This window comes from Neopelma chrysocephalum, unplaced genomic scaffold, assembly GCF_003984885.1.
Source record: "Neopelma chrysocephalum unplaced genomic scaffold, ASM398488v2 Primary Assembly neopelma1_82, whole genome shotgun sequence".
NCBI classification, from domain to species: domain Eukaryota; kingdom Metazoa; phylum Chordata; class Aves; order Passeriformes; family Pipridae; genus Neopelma; species Neopelma chrysocephalum.
Genome location: NW_020897744.1, coordinates 5,474,719 through 5,492,526, shown reverse-complemented (window position 1 = coordinate 5,492,526; position 17,808 = coordinate 5,474,719). Strand labels below are relative to the sequence as shown.

The following is a 17,808-nucleotide window of genomic DNA, read 5'->3' as shown; positions in this document are numbered from 1 at the left end:
GCGCCCCAGCCCAGGCTCCACTCCATGGATGGATATTAGGATAAAAAGAAGTGCAAAGATTATGGTTGGCAGAGTTTACCAGGTCCTCCACTGGGATTTAGGCATCTTTTATTAATCCTCACTGTACAGTTAATGGCATCGAAAGGTGATGCCTGCAAAGGCCTGTGCTGCAGCAGCCTCTCTGTGAGACACAGGGGCTTGAGCACTTCCTTGTAAATATGCACATTGAGGAATTATATAGTGAGACTACACAAAAGATGGAGCTGGAGTCCTGAGCAGGAATATGGTGCTTACAGCCTTTGCCCCCTGACCCTGCCCAGCCCAGGGAAGGGCTGGTTTGATAGAAAACTCACTGTTTCCTGCCAGCTGTACTGGATAAAGCTTCCTGTCCACAAAATCTGTTTTCTTCCCTCCAGGAGTGCTGGCTGGAAAAGGGGGCTTTTTGCCACCATGGGGACAACTCAACAGCCACTGCTGGAGCCGTCCTCCCCCTTGGCAGTGATGACAGGATAATGGAGCAGGTAGGTCCAGTGCAGCATCCTGCGACACTCCTCACCTCTGGGTGTTGGGGATGTGTCAGTGAGGGACTGGGGAAATAATATGGGGAAAATTTATTCACCATGGGTGAATAAATAGCACCACCACCCCACAGCTCAGGAGATACCTGACAGCAGGAGCTGCCCTAGGTGTTGGGCCTGGCTGTCCTCACCTCTGGCACAGGATGCAGGAGAGCAGAGGCCACTGGGTGCCAGCTCTGGCACAGCTCATGCCCAGGGTAACTCTGCAGCCTCCCAGGCAGCTGCAGAGCCCAAAGACAGATGGCTCAAGGTCATTGTTGTGGCTCAGGGCAAGGGGGACAGTGCCACAGCCCTGTGTCCCCAGCCCCTTCCAGCTCCTGCTCCGCAGAACACCCTGAACACACCCCAGCAGCCCCGGGGTGCCCGACTTCAGCCACAGAGTTTATTGTTTAGTACGAGCTCACCACACCAGCAAGCCAGGACAGGGGAGTGGTACATGAATACAGATGTGGAGGAGTTACACAGACAGATTTGTACAGCTTTTGTACAGAGGAAGAAAATGAATCAAATAACAAAATAGACATTAGCAGTCAAACCTTTTTTTTTGTCCTTTTTTTTTATATCATACTAACAAAATCTGATAGCCAAAAAATGACTAAGCTACAAAATTGTAATACATACTGTACGGGTAAAAGGTTATCATCCATTTATACATCTAGTATTGTCTTTATTCTGGTAACTTACATGAGGCCTATAGGATCTTAGTGTATTAATAACTCCCTACAGATAGTGCTGAGCTGCTAAAGCTGCCAAGTAATGGAGTACTAGAATTTTTGTTAAGACTTTTACAGTGTCATTTGCATCATTTTGTTTAATGAAACCCTCATGCGTCTCTACTGCAAGCCAGAGGAGCTGCTGGTGGCTGGGGGGAGGCAGGAGCTGTAAGGCCTTGGCTGGCAGCCTGGCACCATCATTCCATAGGGCACCAGCACGGTGCTGCCCCTTGCTCCATCTCTCTGGATGCTGCAGGAGGGATAAAGCTGAAATCCCCAAGCAAGACTGATTCTTTTCCCTTTGGTCTTGAGAGTTAGAGAAGAAATCACTCAACACAGAGTAGTCTCCATTCCAAAGGCTTTTTTTCACTGGATAGCAGCTCAGCTTTCAGCAGAAAAGCATCACTAACTGTCAGGGTAATGCCACTGGCCCTGGGGCTGCTCCCACAGCCGGGGTGCTGGTCCTTCCCTCGGAGCCCAGAGCTCCAGCAGTGCGTGATCTCCTGCTCCCAACCCTGCAACTCTGGGGCACGATGCTCGGGACCCAGCTCCAGATGGAAAACCAGCATGGCACTCCCAGGCTGGGAGAAGGGTTGGGGAGAGCACAGTCCCCCACACCAGCTCTCGGGGATCGAGATAAGAGCAAGGCTGAAGCCGAAGGGGGAGTGAAGGCACAAACAGGAACCAGCCCGGATCAAAAACAGGAGATGGTGCATCAGCGCTCCAATGCCCTTGGAAATCTCTCCCGAAGAACCAAGCCAGTAAGAACAAGTATTGTGAAGTACTTTATACACCACCACATAGGCAAAAATAGCACTCAAACTTACAAATAAATAAAGGGGCTGGGGAATCTCCTCCTTGTCCTTTCCAAGTCTGTCCCTAGTTTGGTCTCTTATAACCTCAGAAGGGCAGCCAGAGGCCAGTGCCCTGGGGAAGCCTGTGCCAGTTTTGGAGAGGGAGGACATGACTAAGGTCTAACCCCTCCTGGCCCCTTACACAGGGTTGGGCTGAAGCCCAGATGACACGTGTGACAGCATGTCCTGTTGGTGTTGTGGTTGGTCCTATTTGGGAGCAGCTCCCATGGACCTGCACCCCAAGGGTGTTGGGGGCTTCACCCCACTGCCCGTTTGGGTACAGCCCTGCAACAGGACAACCACAGAGCCTCCACAGAGAGCCAAGCAGTGCTATCAGCTCCTGGCTGATCCTCAGGGACCAGTACAGCTCTTTACAGCCAGAAAAGACCATCAGCACCAACTCTGAACCTGCTCTGACTCATCTGCTGCTGTTCTGCACTGTCACCTGAGCTGAATGGGAAAAGCCACAGGTCTGAGCTGTTCTCAGAGGATGGTCCCCAGGAGGAGGCAGGAGCCAGAGACTCCTCCAGCCTGACAACTTTGGATCTGATTAACAGAACCAAATAAATGGTCCCCCATAACCACTCCTGGTGAATCCTGCCCTGTACAGAGCCAAAGGGAGGTGGAAAACACAGGTATCATTCCTCTCTAGGTGAAGGCGGCTGGTCACAAGTCACCATATCTATCAGGGAAAATAACTTACAAACCAGAATGGGGCATCCCTCCTGCAAGGGTCCAGGAAGCCCTGGGAAGCTGCAGACATGACTTTAGAGACCATCCAGCCAACAGGAGCACTTTGGGAAACACCAGCCCTAAATTCTTAAAATTTAAAACAGCAGCTCCCGGTGAGGTATTCTCTATTGAGGGCTGTAACAAATGAACACTCCCTCTGGGACTTTCCTAAATCACTTAAAAGATGAATACACCACCAGGAGGATTTTGGAGACCACCTTAGGGAAACTCCCAGAGCTAGGCAGAGATGTGGCAATCTTTTCTGAAGAAACACTCTACAAGGCAGGATGGGATCCCATGTGAATTACTTCCAGCCAGTTCAATCCCAGGCTCTGCCTCCCAGTGCCATGTGCCAGATTTCTGCTGTGCTTTCTGACCTGCTTTACTCCCCTGAAGTCCCCTTCCTCTCCTATCCTCCTTTGAAGGATGGGAGATCACTAATCATGAGTGAGCAGGGTCAAGTATTCAGCATCATCCTCCTCATGGCAGAATTGCAGCCATGAAGCCCAAGTCTTTCCCAGGCTGCTTCTGGCTGCCCATCCTTCCAGGAAGCAGGAGTCCAGCAATCCACTATGAATAAGTAACACAACTATGTGGGAAATCAGGGCAAAAAGCAACAGAGCTGATGTGCCATCATGTTCACCTGCCTGGGGTCTGGCTCAGATCTCCTCTCCCAGTGGTCTCTTCCATCCTGTCCTTTCACAGATGTCCCATCATAACACAAGAGCTCATAAGACTGGAGGAGTTGGGCACTAACAGGAGGGAAACCTGGTAAAATATTGCTGTGGCTGTTCCCTGTGGTACTGAACAGTGAACCTGAGCTGGGCTCTCTCACACCTTTAAGAGCACATTGTCCCCTTCCTCTGCCCTCGTGTCCTTTGGGAGCTGTGGTCCAAAGTTAGAGTAAAGCCTTGGGAAGAAGGCACAGGATCCTTGCCTGGGTCTGCACTGCTGGTACAGACGTGAGAGCTGTGCAGGCTCCAGTCCTGGATTTCCCTTGCTCCAAATACTCACACTCAGGCTATACCAGAGTCAGTATGAGTGCTCACAGCAGCACCTTCACCTCATCCATCCCAGGTTATCCCACTGAAGAGCCAAGGACAGCTCTGGAAAGTGCCAGGCAATTAGCTGATACATTAAACAGGCAAGGAGGGAACCTTCTCCTCAAGGCATCTGTCCCACACTGACTGCCTCCAACATGGAGCTCCCAGGCCAGTGATCCTGAGATCCAGCATCTATGGATCCTGAGTTCAAAACAGACCCAATAAAATCCCAAGGAGTGGGGGGGGGCAGGTTGGACAGGCTGTGGCATGGGACATCAGTAGGTCTGCTCAAAGATCTCACTGCAGGAAGAAAGGCCACCAACACCTGAGCAAAGTGTGCCCGTCCCCAAAATCAGAGCCACCACAGCTCCTTCCCCAAAAACTGCAGGGGGGGAGAAACAAAATAAATATTCCTCTGAAACTGGATTATTTCCCACAACATGCTATGATACAAGAAGTAAGTGCAGCCTCCGTGCTCTGAAACAGTGATGTCTTCTGCAATGAGAGGAGGGGAACACGTCCCCACACCCTGTTTTCCTCATGCCAGCAGGTTTCACTCACTTGTGCAGGTCCTCAGGACATCAGGGTGGGTGGGAGGGAAGGGACAGACCCCATGGGAAGTGTGCAGCCTCTGGGCACACACTTTGGAGTTGGACACCACAAGCAAATCCCTTTGCAGCTCCTGTGGGGTTACTGGGATTCGCTGACACTTCAGCCACCGGTCAGGGCAGCTGCCACCCAGACCACATCAGCTGGTGGGACAAGGGCAGCTCAAACAACACAAATTCCACAGTCAAAACCAATACAAGTAAGAAACCAAACCCAGAGAGATCCTTCTGCTCCCTCCTGGAACAATGGTTGTCTTGGAAAACTGGACTCCAGGATTGTCCTGATTACATCAGTTACTACATTATAAACATTGTCCTTCTTTAAAGTGAAAATACTGTGTGTGGTCTTTTGGAGGTGCTAAAAGCCAGATGTGGTGTTGTTTTTCCTGACTGTGCAGAGGAGCTGATACTGGCGTGAAATGATCCTCTTCACCTCTTCTCTATCAGAGCTTCTCCTGGAAGAAAACAGACCTTGTCAGGCAAAACGAGACAAGCACAGAGGGCTTTTCTGGAAGCGGACACTGAGGTGTGGAGTGGAATGTCATGTCCTGACCCACTGCCCTCCCAATGAGTCCCACTGCCTCTCCCTCAGACTGGCCATCCTGCCTGCAGGGAGATGAAATCTGAAGCTACAGGTCTTGTCCTGAATAATGAAAACCGAGACCAGGACAGCATCCCACAAATGCCACCCACGTAAAGGGGATGGCAGAGATCTGAGTCTGAGCAGGTTCTAGCTGGGGCTGCCAGGAGAAGAGTCACACAGCACTGACCCAGGACACTGCAGTGCTTCTCTGCTTTCCCACTGCTTCTCTCAGGGCAAGCACCCACTGTGAGGTTCCCACCACACTTGGGAACTGGAGATGTGCAAAGCCTCTTCCTTTTAATGTGGGAATGATACAGTCAAGCTTTTGCTGGCAGAACTGCCCCATCCAAGTGCTGTCCCCAGTACAGCAGGCAAGAAATCACACAAAGCAGTCACTGTTTGGAACAACATCCTGCTCATAACTTACCTCTTGCTTGTGGGATTTATCCTGCTGGTGAATCCCGTTAGAAGACCCAGAATTTCCAACAGTCTGCAATGGAGAACAGACAATTCTTACTGGAGAGGGACAAAAATCCTGGTTTTGCTTACAACTCCGAAATCTGGTAAAGCTGATGTGTCCTTCCTTAGCTGCCCACTCCATACAAGGAAAGGAGGATACAAATATCCCAGCCCACTTTTGGCAAGAAGCTTCCTGCCCTCTACACCCTGGCCCAATCTTCACCATCCCTCACAGCTACAAAACATCCCCTGATTTCCTTACAGACACAGACCCACTCTTCACTCCCACCTCTTAAATCCCAAAAAGCAAACCCTCAGCCAAAGACGGTGTTAGCTGCAAAACATGGCACACTGAACATCCAGCACTGAAAAGGACATTTGCCACTTCCCATCTCCAGAGACAAGTCTGGCAGCCAGGACAGGCTGTTCTATCTTTTAAAAGCACAAGAACTTTTAAAAATTTATAATGTTTCTTTAGCAGGGATAATATGGAGCCCTTCAGCTTCAAAATGACAGCATAGCCAGCACAAGGAAGAGAAGAAAGCTGCAGCCTGGAGTCCCAGCATTCCACTTGACACACAGCAATTACCACAGAAGCTAAAGCCACTCTGGAGGTACCAACAGGATTATGGTACATCTTGGACTGCCACAAACCTGTTGTCTGAGCCAGCAGAGCTTTCAGGGCTGCAGTTTTTACCTTGCACCCTCCTCCTGACCAACTCCCTGCATGTGCCACTGCAATGCAAACAGTGTATGGTGTATCCAAAGGGGATTGTCATGGGGGGGAGAAGGCTTGATACCCCCAGATTACCCACCACAGTATATCTACACCTGCATCAGGGAAAACAAGCTCTCTGCTCATTCTCTGTACTACCCTAAGGTGTCTGCTTGAATGCCAATTGTAACTCATTACTGCAAGAGAAAGTCATTTTTCAGCTAAGTATTTAAGTAAGCAAGTATGAGAGGAGCACTGGTGCATCCGGGCTCTGAAAGCCATGGCCTGGTTGCAGAGCCAAGGGAAAATACAGCTGGAAGAGCAATCAAGGACAGGAAGCACAAAGCAGGTCACTTTGCAGGAGGAATCAGTCAGGGTTGAGACACCACATGTATGAGATGGAAAAGCCAAATGTTGAGAGTCAATTTACTTGTAGCCTTCACTTTCATAAAGACTGATGCAAGACAGACAACAGAAGCAGTTTTCTTTTAGTCAGAAGAAACAAAGGGAGACCAGAGGAAGTTGGGAAAAGAAGATAGTAACTGGAGTGGGAACATTCACAGTCCACCAGCAAACCCACATTGGACACAGAGTGCCACCAGGAACTGGTAAGAGCGGAAAACATTTTCCCAGGGTCACCACCAAAGTTTCTGCCTATGGACTGCACAGAAATAAACCTCTCAAAGAAGAGGGATGGCAGAGAAACCTCAACTTTCATGTTCTAAAGTGCCTGTACTGCAAGGCCGTGCAGCCACATGACATTGCACACACAAAGAACAGTTACTCACACTGCAACTTCCACAAAACACCACGTTTAGCAACCGTTCTCCAGAGCACAAAGGGATCTGTGATTAGCAGCTAGCAGGGATTTTACAGCTTTAAGCTACATCCAACAGAACAAGGCTCCAGCAGAGAGAAGGTGACCCAGCTGAGGCATCCCCCCAGAGCACAGGGCAACATCCCAAGGGATTTGCTGAGGGTTGAACGACCCCGGAGGTGGCTGCTGACGCTCTACCTGTGTTTTCTCAGAGGAGAGCCTCATCGCTTCCATGAGCTTCTCCATCTGGTGTCCCTGCTCCAGCGCGTTGCGCAGCACATCCTCCGTGCTGACGAGCCGGTGCTGCAGCCGGATCACCTCCGACTCCGACGAGGGGTCGATCAGGGAGTATCGCCGCTGGTCCGTCACCGACTTCTCCTTGTCCTTGGACAGCAAAGGGAAAAAGAGGAGCACGTTAGATCAAAACCAGCAACTACAGAAACTCAAAGTACAAACCCACACAACTCCTGGAGCCACGCTGTGATTTCAGCAGCAGATGGGGGCCGAGCGCAGCTCCTGCCAAGTGCAACCAGCAGCAGCTCCAGTTCAAATCGGTTATTCACATTTCAACCACTGGAGGACACTGAAGTACACGGGAATTAGAGGATGTTACTTATTCTTAGATCAGAGAACGTGTAAAACACGTGGGGTAGCTGAAAGACCTTCAGTTTCTCCTGCAAATTTTAGCCCTTTTTTGGCCACAGATCTAAAATCTGTGGGAACAGAAAAACACTGGAGAAGGACATAGCAGTGTACAACTTCCTCACAAGGGAAAACTGAGGGGTAGGCACTGATCTCTGGTGACCAGTGACAGGACCCAAGGGAATGGTTGTGTTTAGAATCACAGAAAATCCTGAGTTGCAAGGGACCCACAAGGAAGGTGGATATGAGGAAAGGGTTCTTCCCCCAGAAGGTGGTTGGGCACTGAACAGGCTCCCCAGGGCAGTGGTCACAGCACCAAGGTTGCCAGAGCTCAAGGAACATTTGGACAACATGCTCAGGGACAGGGTGGGACTGTTGGGTTGTCTGTGCAGGTCCAAGAACTGGACTCTATGATCCTTGTGGGTCCCTTCCAACTCAGGACATTCTGTGATTCTGTGACATACGGACATTTTTGCTGCTTAATGAGATGCTGCTAAGCCAGGCTACTGCTCACAGGCACTGTCAAGGAAGCGCCCCATCAGATGGGAAACACAAAACAAGGCACAAAGACTTGGAGCAAGGTCTGAAAGGCTCAGCCCACCCTCCTCCCCAGCAGCACAGAGTCCTCCAGCCCCAGGCCCAGCCCAGGAGGGGGTTTGGTGCCCTCACCAGCACAACCAGTTTCTCTCGCAGCCCCTTGATGTCATCTTTGAGCTTCTGTTCCTTCAGCCTCCACTCGGCTTTGTGCACTTCCCGGCTGAGGTCACGCTCCGGCCCCGGCGAGTGCCGGTTTGCCTCCAGCAACAAGGCTCTCAGCTCGTTCAGGCTCCTGGAAGAAGTAGCATGAAGAGATGAAAACATTTCCAGAGCCCACACACCACTGGAGTCCTGCTGTGCTCCCTCACATCTTTCCTGCAGTTCCAAAGACAGGCCAGTGAGCAAATCTCCCCAACTCCCACCGCTTCAGGGGCTCAGATCCCTTGTTGTCCCACTGTGCCAGCTTCAAGGAAACTGGGACCTGCACAGGGCACTGTTTCAGAGCAGGGCAACTGCCAGCTTGGCTGGCTTGCAGATGACTTCATTCAGCATCTACAAGGGCACTGAGCTGTCTTGCAGCTCCTGGCAAGCAGTGACAGGTTAGTGCCTTTGAGAATTCACAGCCCCTAATTCTAACCAAATTCCCACATCAGCATCTCTAAAGAACAGGAAAACTGGGGGCTGGACTTCAACAATGTCTACATCCTGCAGGTATTCAATTAAGCACCCAGAATGAACTTGCATAAACACAGAGCCCCTCTGTCTCCAGACCTGCACACTGACCTTTCCTTCTTGAGCAGCTCCTGGCTAATCAGGACCAGTTGCCCTGAAGCATCGTGTGTTTTCTTGGTCAAGGCTTCCAGTTCCCCTTCCAGCCTCTTCTTTTCTTTGAACACTGAATCAGCCTTCTTTTCTGCTGTTTTGCACTTATTTTCCAAAGCTATGAGAAGCAGAGGATTTGGGGGAAGAAAGGTCACTTGGTCCTTTACTTACATTCCCACTTTTTGCCTTTTCCCAATTCCCACTCCTAAGAGCACAGATGTGGTTAGTTCTGGATCTGACCCTATTTAAGGGGAGATCCTGGAAACAACACTCAGCTCCATTGACTTCTGTCTCTTTAGCTTTAGACATCCAGGGAAGCCAAACCCTCCCTCACAGGATACAAAATATTTCCTGCAGTGTTTGTGTTCAACTCCCAAATTAATTTTTACCAACATGATCCACTGAAAGACCAGCAGCATCATGTTTTACACCAGCCCATTCCAGCACCTGGGCCCTTGTCCAACATCAGTAACAGAGGATGAGGAGGGAAACACCTCATTCCCACCAACACTGGATTAGGGAAACTTACCACTTACTTGGGCCCTTAGAGTTTCAGTCTGGGACACCAGGGATGACACCTCTTTGTCTCTTTTACTCAGCTTGTCTTGGAGGTCTGTGGGGAAATGAAAAGACAAAGGTCAGAAGGCTGGAAAGTGCTTTGTGCAAATCAGGGAGGTGTTGGCTGTATGGCACAGGGCATGTGATGGTACCCTCCGTCAGCAGAGAAGCAGCTGGAGACAGATAACGTGTTTCTCACTGCACCTCATCACCTTCCAGGCATTTGGAGATGGGATGCACAGCTGGGAAGTCATATCAAACAGGTTTAAGAAAACAACCACAAAGGAGGGGGAAAAGGGGAATTAAAAACCACCAAAAGGAACTTTCAGAACATTTATTTGTATCACGTCCTACACGGGAAGGCAGAGATAATTTCAAAAGACATGTTTTCTAGAACTAATGCATTTCCACACTCACAGCTGTAGATCTGAAGTCTGATGCTTTTGTGGCTCAAGTCTGACTTGGTTGTTTCCAGTACATCTATCTATCTTTTGGTTATTCAGCATGGAAACAACACACATGGGCTGAGTGACCATTTAGAGCAGTGGCTGCTGGACCAGGTAAGCTCTGCCATCACTAGGCAGGAATTACCTGTCAATCAGCAAACAGTTTGGTGCAGAAACATGGAACAGTTTGGGTTGGAAGGGAACTTGTTCCAACTCCCTGCCATGGGCAGGGACACCTTCCACTATCCCAGGTTGCTCCAAGCCCCGTCCAGCCTGGCCTTGGACACTTCCAGGGATGGGGGTATAGCATGGGGGTATGTGCTCTACATATAACTGTACCTGCAAAAACAGATGAGGCTGATGGACTGTAGTGGTTTGAACCAGGTTTTCTCCCTAAAACTAAGAAAGTGGTAACCCCCAGGGGGTGGTGACCCTTGGGGCTTGACCAATCAGTGCTCCTGCAAAATATAAACATATCTCTGGAGACCGGAAAAAGAAGCAGTGGTTCTTGTGGTGGGAAGAAGAGGTGGCCATGTTGTAGAGGCCACGAGGAGAAGGGGCTCCGGCCCCTTGGGGGCCTCTGCCCCCCCCCAGCCCCCGGTTGGGGGGCTGCAGGAACTCGGAACAGTGTTAGTTGGACTGAGTGCCTGTGGCTAGGAGCTGGGAGAGTTTTCTCCCCTGTAAGCAAAAGTGGGAGACGCTGGGAGCAACGACGGAGCAGCAGCAGAGACAGCAGCGTCCGAAGAGCAGTGGCAAAGAGCCAACTGATAAGGACCAGAAGGAAGAAGCAGCAGATGCTGGTATGCAACTGAAGCAGACACAGAGGTGTCTGAGGAGAAGGAAAAGCAGCAACAGGACAAGAGAACCAAGCCAGCAGCAGGAACAGAGTTTTGGAGGGTAAGAACTGGACAAACCAAAACCCCCAAACTCACTAGAGACCCCTCTGAGAAAGAGGAGGGGGTGGTGGACTGAGAGGAGTCCTAAAGTGCAGTATGCACTGCTGAGAGGAGCTAGGAAGCTCATGGCCTCCTGAGAGATAAGCCAGGACGGCCGAAGGAATGTGTGTGTGTGGGGGGTGACCTTGGCCCCCCCTGCTCCAGCTTCAGAGAAGCTGGCAGCCATCTTTGAGGCAGAGCATGGGAGCTCTGCACAGGGGCTTGATTTCCCCTGAGGATACCAGACCGTCACGGAGACCCCGGTGCTTCGTGATATGACCATGGTGTAGCGGCCGTGTCTGGGGTTACGCAGCCCATGGAAAGACCCCTTGTTTGGAGACGGGGGCCGAGAGAGACTTGGAAACCTCCCTCGTGTGTGCTGGCAGAGAGCCAGCAACTGTTTCTGGTGGAAGAGAAGAAGAGAGCCTGCTGCCTAGAGAGGAAGACCTGCTGCTCACAGACTGGAAGGGGTCTTTTCTTCTTCTTCTCTCCTGGACTTTTATTTGGAGGGAGAAGAGATTTGGCCCATTGTAAATATTATTGTCATGGTAGAGATAGATATAGAGTTAAGATTGTTTGTAATGTATTATAGTATTTATTCACGTGTATAGTCTTTGTAATATATTCCTTCCCCCCATATTGAGTCTCGTGTTTTTGTCTGGAAAACCCATCTCACATGGGGTTGAGATGTGGGTGGGGGGCTAGGAATCAGAATTGGATTTTGGGCCTGCTTAAACCATGACATGGACAAAGCCTGGTTTGCACTGAGGGCAGATGGAAATAGGACAAAACATCTCTGTTTGAATCCACCATCAGCTGGAGGAACACTCAAACTGAACAAAGGTTCTATCAAGTGAAGTCCCCAGTAACCTCAGTTTAAATTGCTGCATCCTAACAGAGGCTGTCTGGGCCATCCAGCTCTGCAGCTGCTCAGACTCGGGGTTACAGCTCACCCTCTGTGAGGGGGCTGAGTGCAGTTCAGTTTCAATTTCCTTTACACAAATTTTCTGAGTGCATAAAATTCCAAGTTTTGGTAAAAGGATGGATTTGATTTATCGTAAGCTTAATAAAAAGTAGCCCTCGTTATTTTAAGCTGGTCACATTAATATCTACCATTAGCACTCTTCTCCTATGAACAAATGACAGTTCAGGTCTGAATGTTACCTGCTGTAAGAATCAGTGATGAGATGGAAATGCAGGTATTTCCCCAGATCTGTCTCCAACCTGCACCATCTGCATAGTGAGTGTGTAATAAAAATGAAAACTTCCCTCCCTGCATATACTCAGCCAGATGAGAAGCAAAAAAACAAAGCCAGGCAACAAATGCCATCCAGCAAATTCTGAGAGATGAAATGACTTCCTAAGCCCCATGCATGCAGCTGTGCCTGCAAGAGCAGAGAGTCAGAGGAGGAAAAAGCACATAAGCTACTAGAGTATGTTCCACATAAAAACTATAGTTTCATACCTTCCATAGTCTGCTTCATCTTTATCTTTTCTTCTGAAATATCATTAGTTTCAATCATCTGAAATAAATGTAAGACATGAGATGTAAACCAACATTTTACCCAAAGATTTAAAGAAAAGTTAAGAACCACAAAGCCCCATCCAAAGCAGAGGGTATCCAGTAATCAAGTAAGGATGTTTCACATCTTTCCCAAGAGGGAAATAAAGGGTTTAGAGGAGCCACTTGCCCAGTTGGGCACCACTGAGGTTAACCAGTACCACCTGAGAGTGCCCACACACAACAGGCAGCTGAACACAACAGTGGGATTCACTCAGGAGGGAAGAGAGCTGAGCTTTCCCCACAAGCTCTGGGTCCAGCTCTGCACACTCAGAGTTTGCACAGTGATGGAAGAGCGGCTCTCCCTCAGACCAGGCTCCTCTGGTCCATCACAGTGAATATTCAGGTGCAAATGCTCTCCAGTACTCAGCTTGAGACCCACCAGTCAATGAGTTCCTCAGCTTCTGAAGGACTTAACTGTGCCCAAAGTTATAAACACATTGATAAAATAATAATAATTAGAGAATTAATGCATCAATAAAAAGAATAACAAGCAAATGCTGGTCCATATAGAGGATTCTGCCTTTTCCCCCTTTTCTATACTGCAAGGAAAAGCCAGAGGCCACAGAGTTCACAGTCAAGCTTTCCATGACATGAGGCCACTGTGGCCACCACTGAGAGCCCTGAGGTCAGTCCCCAAAAGTCTGAGTGGGCTGTAAGACCCAAACAGAAGCAGGAGCACCCCTGAAAGGGAAACCCACTTCCTGATGTACTTTTGGTATGGAAAAACTACTTAGCTGCTCTTGGGAAGCACAGTTGTGGTTCTCACTTGAAGGTCTAGGAACGACTGTCACAAGACACGTTTGATTGTTTAAAATACTTGGACAGTTAATACTATTGCAGTCACTTTAAATTAACATTTTAAAATAGAACTTGACCTGTGATCCTCAAAGGCTTTCACCCATGCATTTCTTCCCATATTCTCCTGATTTTAATCGACACACAGTTGAAATAATTACTTCAAGACTCCCGGGTTCTAATCCAGTATCAATATCCCCCAGAGCCCTCTCATTTATCTAAAGGGCTCTGGAAGGAGCCTCCAGCTTCTTCTTTTCCATTCATTCCTGTTTGAATTTCAGCTATGACATGTGACATGTTGTAATAACTGCCCACTTTTCCCAGGACACTGACTCTACTTATTGTTCCCAACTGTCTTCATTAGATGAAACACGCTGGAGCAACCCCTGAAACACCATCAGTGCTGTAGATTCCTCCTTGGCTTTTGCCTCTCCTGTCCTCAGTGTGCCTTTTTGCAAGCTCTGACTTGGCCAACAGGAACTCATGGGCTTGACTTTGCTACCTGGAGGTGCAGCTGGTTTCAGTGGGGCTGTTTGTGTTGGGAAATTAAACACAGGCATTGAATTCACTTCACTGGCAACTCTGTCTGGAACAGCAACTACATCACCAGTGAAATTTCAAGACAGCATTCTTAAAACATGCACATTTTACAGCTTATTTTCTGTATCCCCACAGGGACAAGTGGTAAATTGGGTTTTTTTGCTCATTTCTCATGCAGAATCCAAACACAAACAGGGGCCCAGCCTCAAGCCAGAAGTAGCAACTTCCCCCCTCACTCCAGTGCAGAACCAGCCACGTGTCCCTGTGCCATGCACAAAGGCAGGATGATGGCATTCTCTGGGACTATTAAAAAAAAAAAAAAAGGATGACAAAGAGACAAAGGCCACAGAAAAACGACCTCTTCATATTGTTACTGCTCTTATTCCAACCTTCCCTGGGAGGCTCAGGACTCATATTCAATCAGGCATTTTGTTTCCCCAGCCTGGTGCCATCCTGACCCTTGCCAGCAGCCCTCCCACTGTAATCCTCAAATCAACATTTCCTTGTCTCCCATATATGCTGTGAAGCCTCCCCACTGCCTCTGCTGTGCTGCTGGCACACACACACCCCATCCCACAGCTCAGCTCCCTCACTGGGGCTCTTAAATCCTGCTCCAGGTGCTGAGAAAGCAACGTTGTCCTGTCTCAGGGCAACTGTTCATCCACCCTCTCCCTCCACCCACCCCAAAGGACACCAAGGCTGCTGCAGTTCCTTGGAGGAATACACCTTTACTGCAGGAATGATGCTTTTCCAGCTCAGAACGCTACTTGCTCAGGATGAGAGCCCACCCTGACAAACCACAAGCACCCTGCTCTGCTGCCACAGCAGCCTCCAAGCCCAGGTGTGGCCCCACTTGCTTCTCCTGACTCATATTTTTCCTAATTGTCCCAATGTACTGGATTTCAAGAGTGGGAAGACACCTTCAGCACGGAGATGAAGTGCAGAAGGAGCACTGTCAGTGGAAGGAAAAAAACATCCAGGTATTTGAGCCTCAGAAAACTGCACGAGGCAGCAGCTGAGGGCTACTCCTAGGAAGGGTTACCAACAGTGATGACAAACAAGCAAAACTACCCCAAAGTCATACATTTGCGTGCTGAGAAGGGTGCAGGGCCTCCATGGACTGCAGCTTGTTCTCTAAGACAAGCACTTTTTCCTGCAATCTTTGGATCTCCTGTTTGCTCTGGGCTTCTGTTTTCTGTAACATTTCATAGTCCAACATCTTCTTCTCGGCCAAAGAAATCTGCTCTTTCAAGAAAGCTATTGCTTCTGTCTGGTCTGTGTATTCACCATGAAGTTTCTCCAGTTCATGCACCCTCAGCTCAGCATCTCGACACTTGTCCTTCACATCCTGGAGCTCAAGAAGGTGCTGACTGCTTTTGGTTTCCAGTTGCATTTTCCAGTTGCTGTTGCTTTTTTCCACTTCATCCAAAGCCTCCTGCAGCTTCAGTTTGAGGCTCTCTTTCTCCTTTACATGCACAGCTGTCTCAATGTCATGCTTTGCTTTCAGGTTCTCCAACTCAAGCTGGTGCTCCATCTTTATACTCTCCACCACTGCCTTCAGCTCCACGATCTCCTTGTGCTGGGTGTCAGGGCCTGAGTTCAGTGTGGCTTTCAGGTCCTCCAGAGACTTCTGGTGGTCAGAAGCCAACGTGTCCAACTTGGACTTCCAGTTGTCCATGAGCCCCATGTTCTCGTTAGTGGCTTGCTGAACTTTATGCTTTAGGTCAACAATTTCCTGCGAGTACTTCTCGTTGACGGACTTCAGCTTCTCCATCTCCTGCTGGTACTTCTTTAACGTCTTCTCATACTTCTCCTTCAGCTGGCTGCTCTCCTTCTGATGCTCCTTGTTGGCAGAGAGCAGCTGATCCCGCAGCCGAAGAGCCTCCGACTGCAAGCCCAGGTTATGCTCAGGAGTCTCTGCTTGGTGAGAGCTCCTGAGGCACTGACGGAGCTCATCCACCTCGCTGCGCCTGAGGCTCAGCTCCTCCTCCAGCTGCAGGATCCTGGACTTCTCTGCCACTGTTGTTAACTGCAACACAACAGAGAACACAAAGTCAGCGCCCGCCTCTCACCGCCCCATCCTTCCCCTTTGGTAAATGTGCTCCAGTGGAGGTAAATCCAAAGTATATCAGTCAAAATTCAAATAAACAGCAACAGAACACCCGGCACCCTCCAACTTGAGCACAGTTTTGCACCAGGGTAACCAGCACCGATAACTCGCAGTTACGTCTGTGCCAATTGCAATTTGTTTTTCTCTAATAGGAACCTCTCGTTTTCCACAGAAAAACATCTTGGAAATAACCATTGAAATTCGCTAGAGAGCAACAGTGGTTCATGAAAAATAATGTCCTGGAAGGGCATTATGTTTTCAGACCAGGCATCCTGCCAGATGATGCACAGAGGAGATGTGACTGCACATGCAGGAATATCACAAGCATCGAAACCAGCATTAAGCATATCATGTTTCCTTTATTGCTCAGCAATCCTCAGCCTACAGACCTCTCTGCTGTAACAGAATTTGTTTACCCTGGTGTAAAAAGGAAAAGGGATTTTTACACATGAGTACTTGTTAGAGTTTATTAGCAAAGTCAAAATAACGTAGGAGGCTGGAGGATGCAAGACAATAAATCTGGCCACGGTGAAGGCTGAGCATAAGGGCCATGGATCAATATCTTAGGATCTGATTGTAACCTGGCAGGGCCGAACTACCTGTGAGTCACAGGGAGTTCAGGGTGTTGCAGCTGTGGATGGTGAAGAGATTTGACCAGATGAAATATTAGAAAAAAGCAGAAGAAACAAGGAAACCGAGCCAAAACCTAAGTGAGGAATTCCACTCCAACTCAATTGCTGTTTCCCCACCAACCATCGGCCCAGGAGGCTGGTGGTGGTTATTTTAGGAGAGCACAGGGGGGTTCAAACCAGCCAGATGTTTTGGAGTCCCACATGTTTGTTTTTTCTACAGCTCTCAAACCCACTGGTGAGACATAAGCTCACTGCAGCAAGTTTGCTGCTTCCCACAACCACACCAGCATGAAAAAGCCCTTTCCAGATCTGTCTGCTTTTAGGATTCTTCTGGGCAGCCTGTCCAAGGATCAGAGCAGGCCCACCTGCCCTAACCAGTATGTCCCGTTGCAGGTGGCAGCTCCCACAGCTGGCAGGGGGAGCAAAGGGAATGCTGATTGCAATGTCATTTCCTACTGCAGCCTCAATGCAGAATGAATTGTGCAGGGTGCAGGTATTATTGGGATATGTTAATTGAAAAATGAATTGTGAAGAGCTTATGTGTCAGATGGTGGCATGGGGCAGAGCAGCAAACTCAGTCTGAGAAACAAGTCCCCCCATGAGAAGCAAAGCTAGAAATCATATCGTACTACTATTCCCAGGAGAGAGAGCAAATAAAAACCAACCAACCAAACAAAAAAAAAAAATCAGGGAAGCTTAAAGTTCAAGCCAAAAAATCAATCAACCCCATAAAAACCAAAAGAAAGAAACCCAAAAGCAAGGCATCATGAGCATCAACGCAGGGGCAAGCGCTGTTCTGCAGGCAGGGCAAGTGGGGGTCCATTACCCTGGTGTCCTCTAATTCTCTGAGGAGTTTTTCAGCCTGTGCCTTCTCAAACAGCAGGCTCTGCTCGAGCTCCCGTATTCGGGCATGCTCCAACTGCGTCTGAGTCTGGTCACACAGAGGGAAAAGAGAACAGTGGAGGTGGGAGGAGGGGAAGGGAGAGAGAGACAGAGAGAGAGAAAGAGAGAGAAAGAGAGGGAGAGAGAAGGCTGCAACATCATCTCCAGCGTACAAGACAAGGAAAGGCAGTTCACAACAGGAGGAGAATAAAGATCCAAACAAGGAGGAAAAATCCAACCAAA

The 17,808-nt window shown here is 49.1% G+C and overlaps 1 protein-coding gene across 4 annotated transcripts in view; it reads right to left on the bottom strand.

The window, feature by feature from the left end:
* Positions 1–946: 946 nt before the first annotated feature.
* The window catches only part of CLIP2 (CAP-Gly domain containing linker protein 2), a 75,961-nt gene continuing 59,099 nt past the window's right edge, over positions 947–17,808 (bottom strand). For 2 of the 4 annotated variants that reach the window (XM_027690917.1, XM_027690918.1), the window contains 9 exons: positions 17,510–17,614; positions 15,026–15,970; positions 12,508–12,565; positions 9,633–9,716; positions 9,065–9,221; positions 8,414–8,573; positions 7,301–7,486; positions 5,539–5,601; positions 947–4,983 (listed from right to left, as the gene is read on the bottom strand). In XM_027690917.1, coding sequence (XP_027546718.1) covers positions 4,972–4,983; positions 5,539–5,601; positions 7,301–7,486; positions 8,414–8,573; positions 9,065–9,221; positions 9,633–9,716; positions 12,508–12,565; positions 15,026–15,970; positions 17,510–17,614 — 1,770 coding nt within the window. In that variant the 3' untranslated portion in view covers positions 947–4,971. The remainder of the gene's footprint in view (positions 4,984–5,538; positions 5,602–7,300; positions 7,487–8,413; positions 8,574–9,064; positions 9,222–9,632; positions 9,717–12,507; positions 12,566–15,025; positions 15,971–17,509; positions 17,615–17,808) is intronic. The other 2 variants (XM_027690919.1, XM_027690920.1) reach the window with 1 other exon arrangement.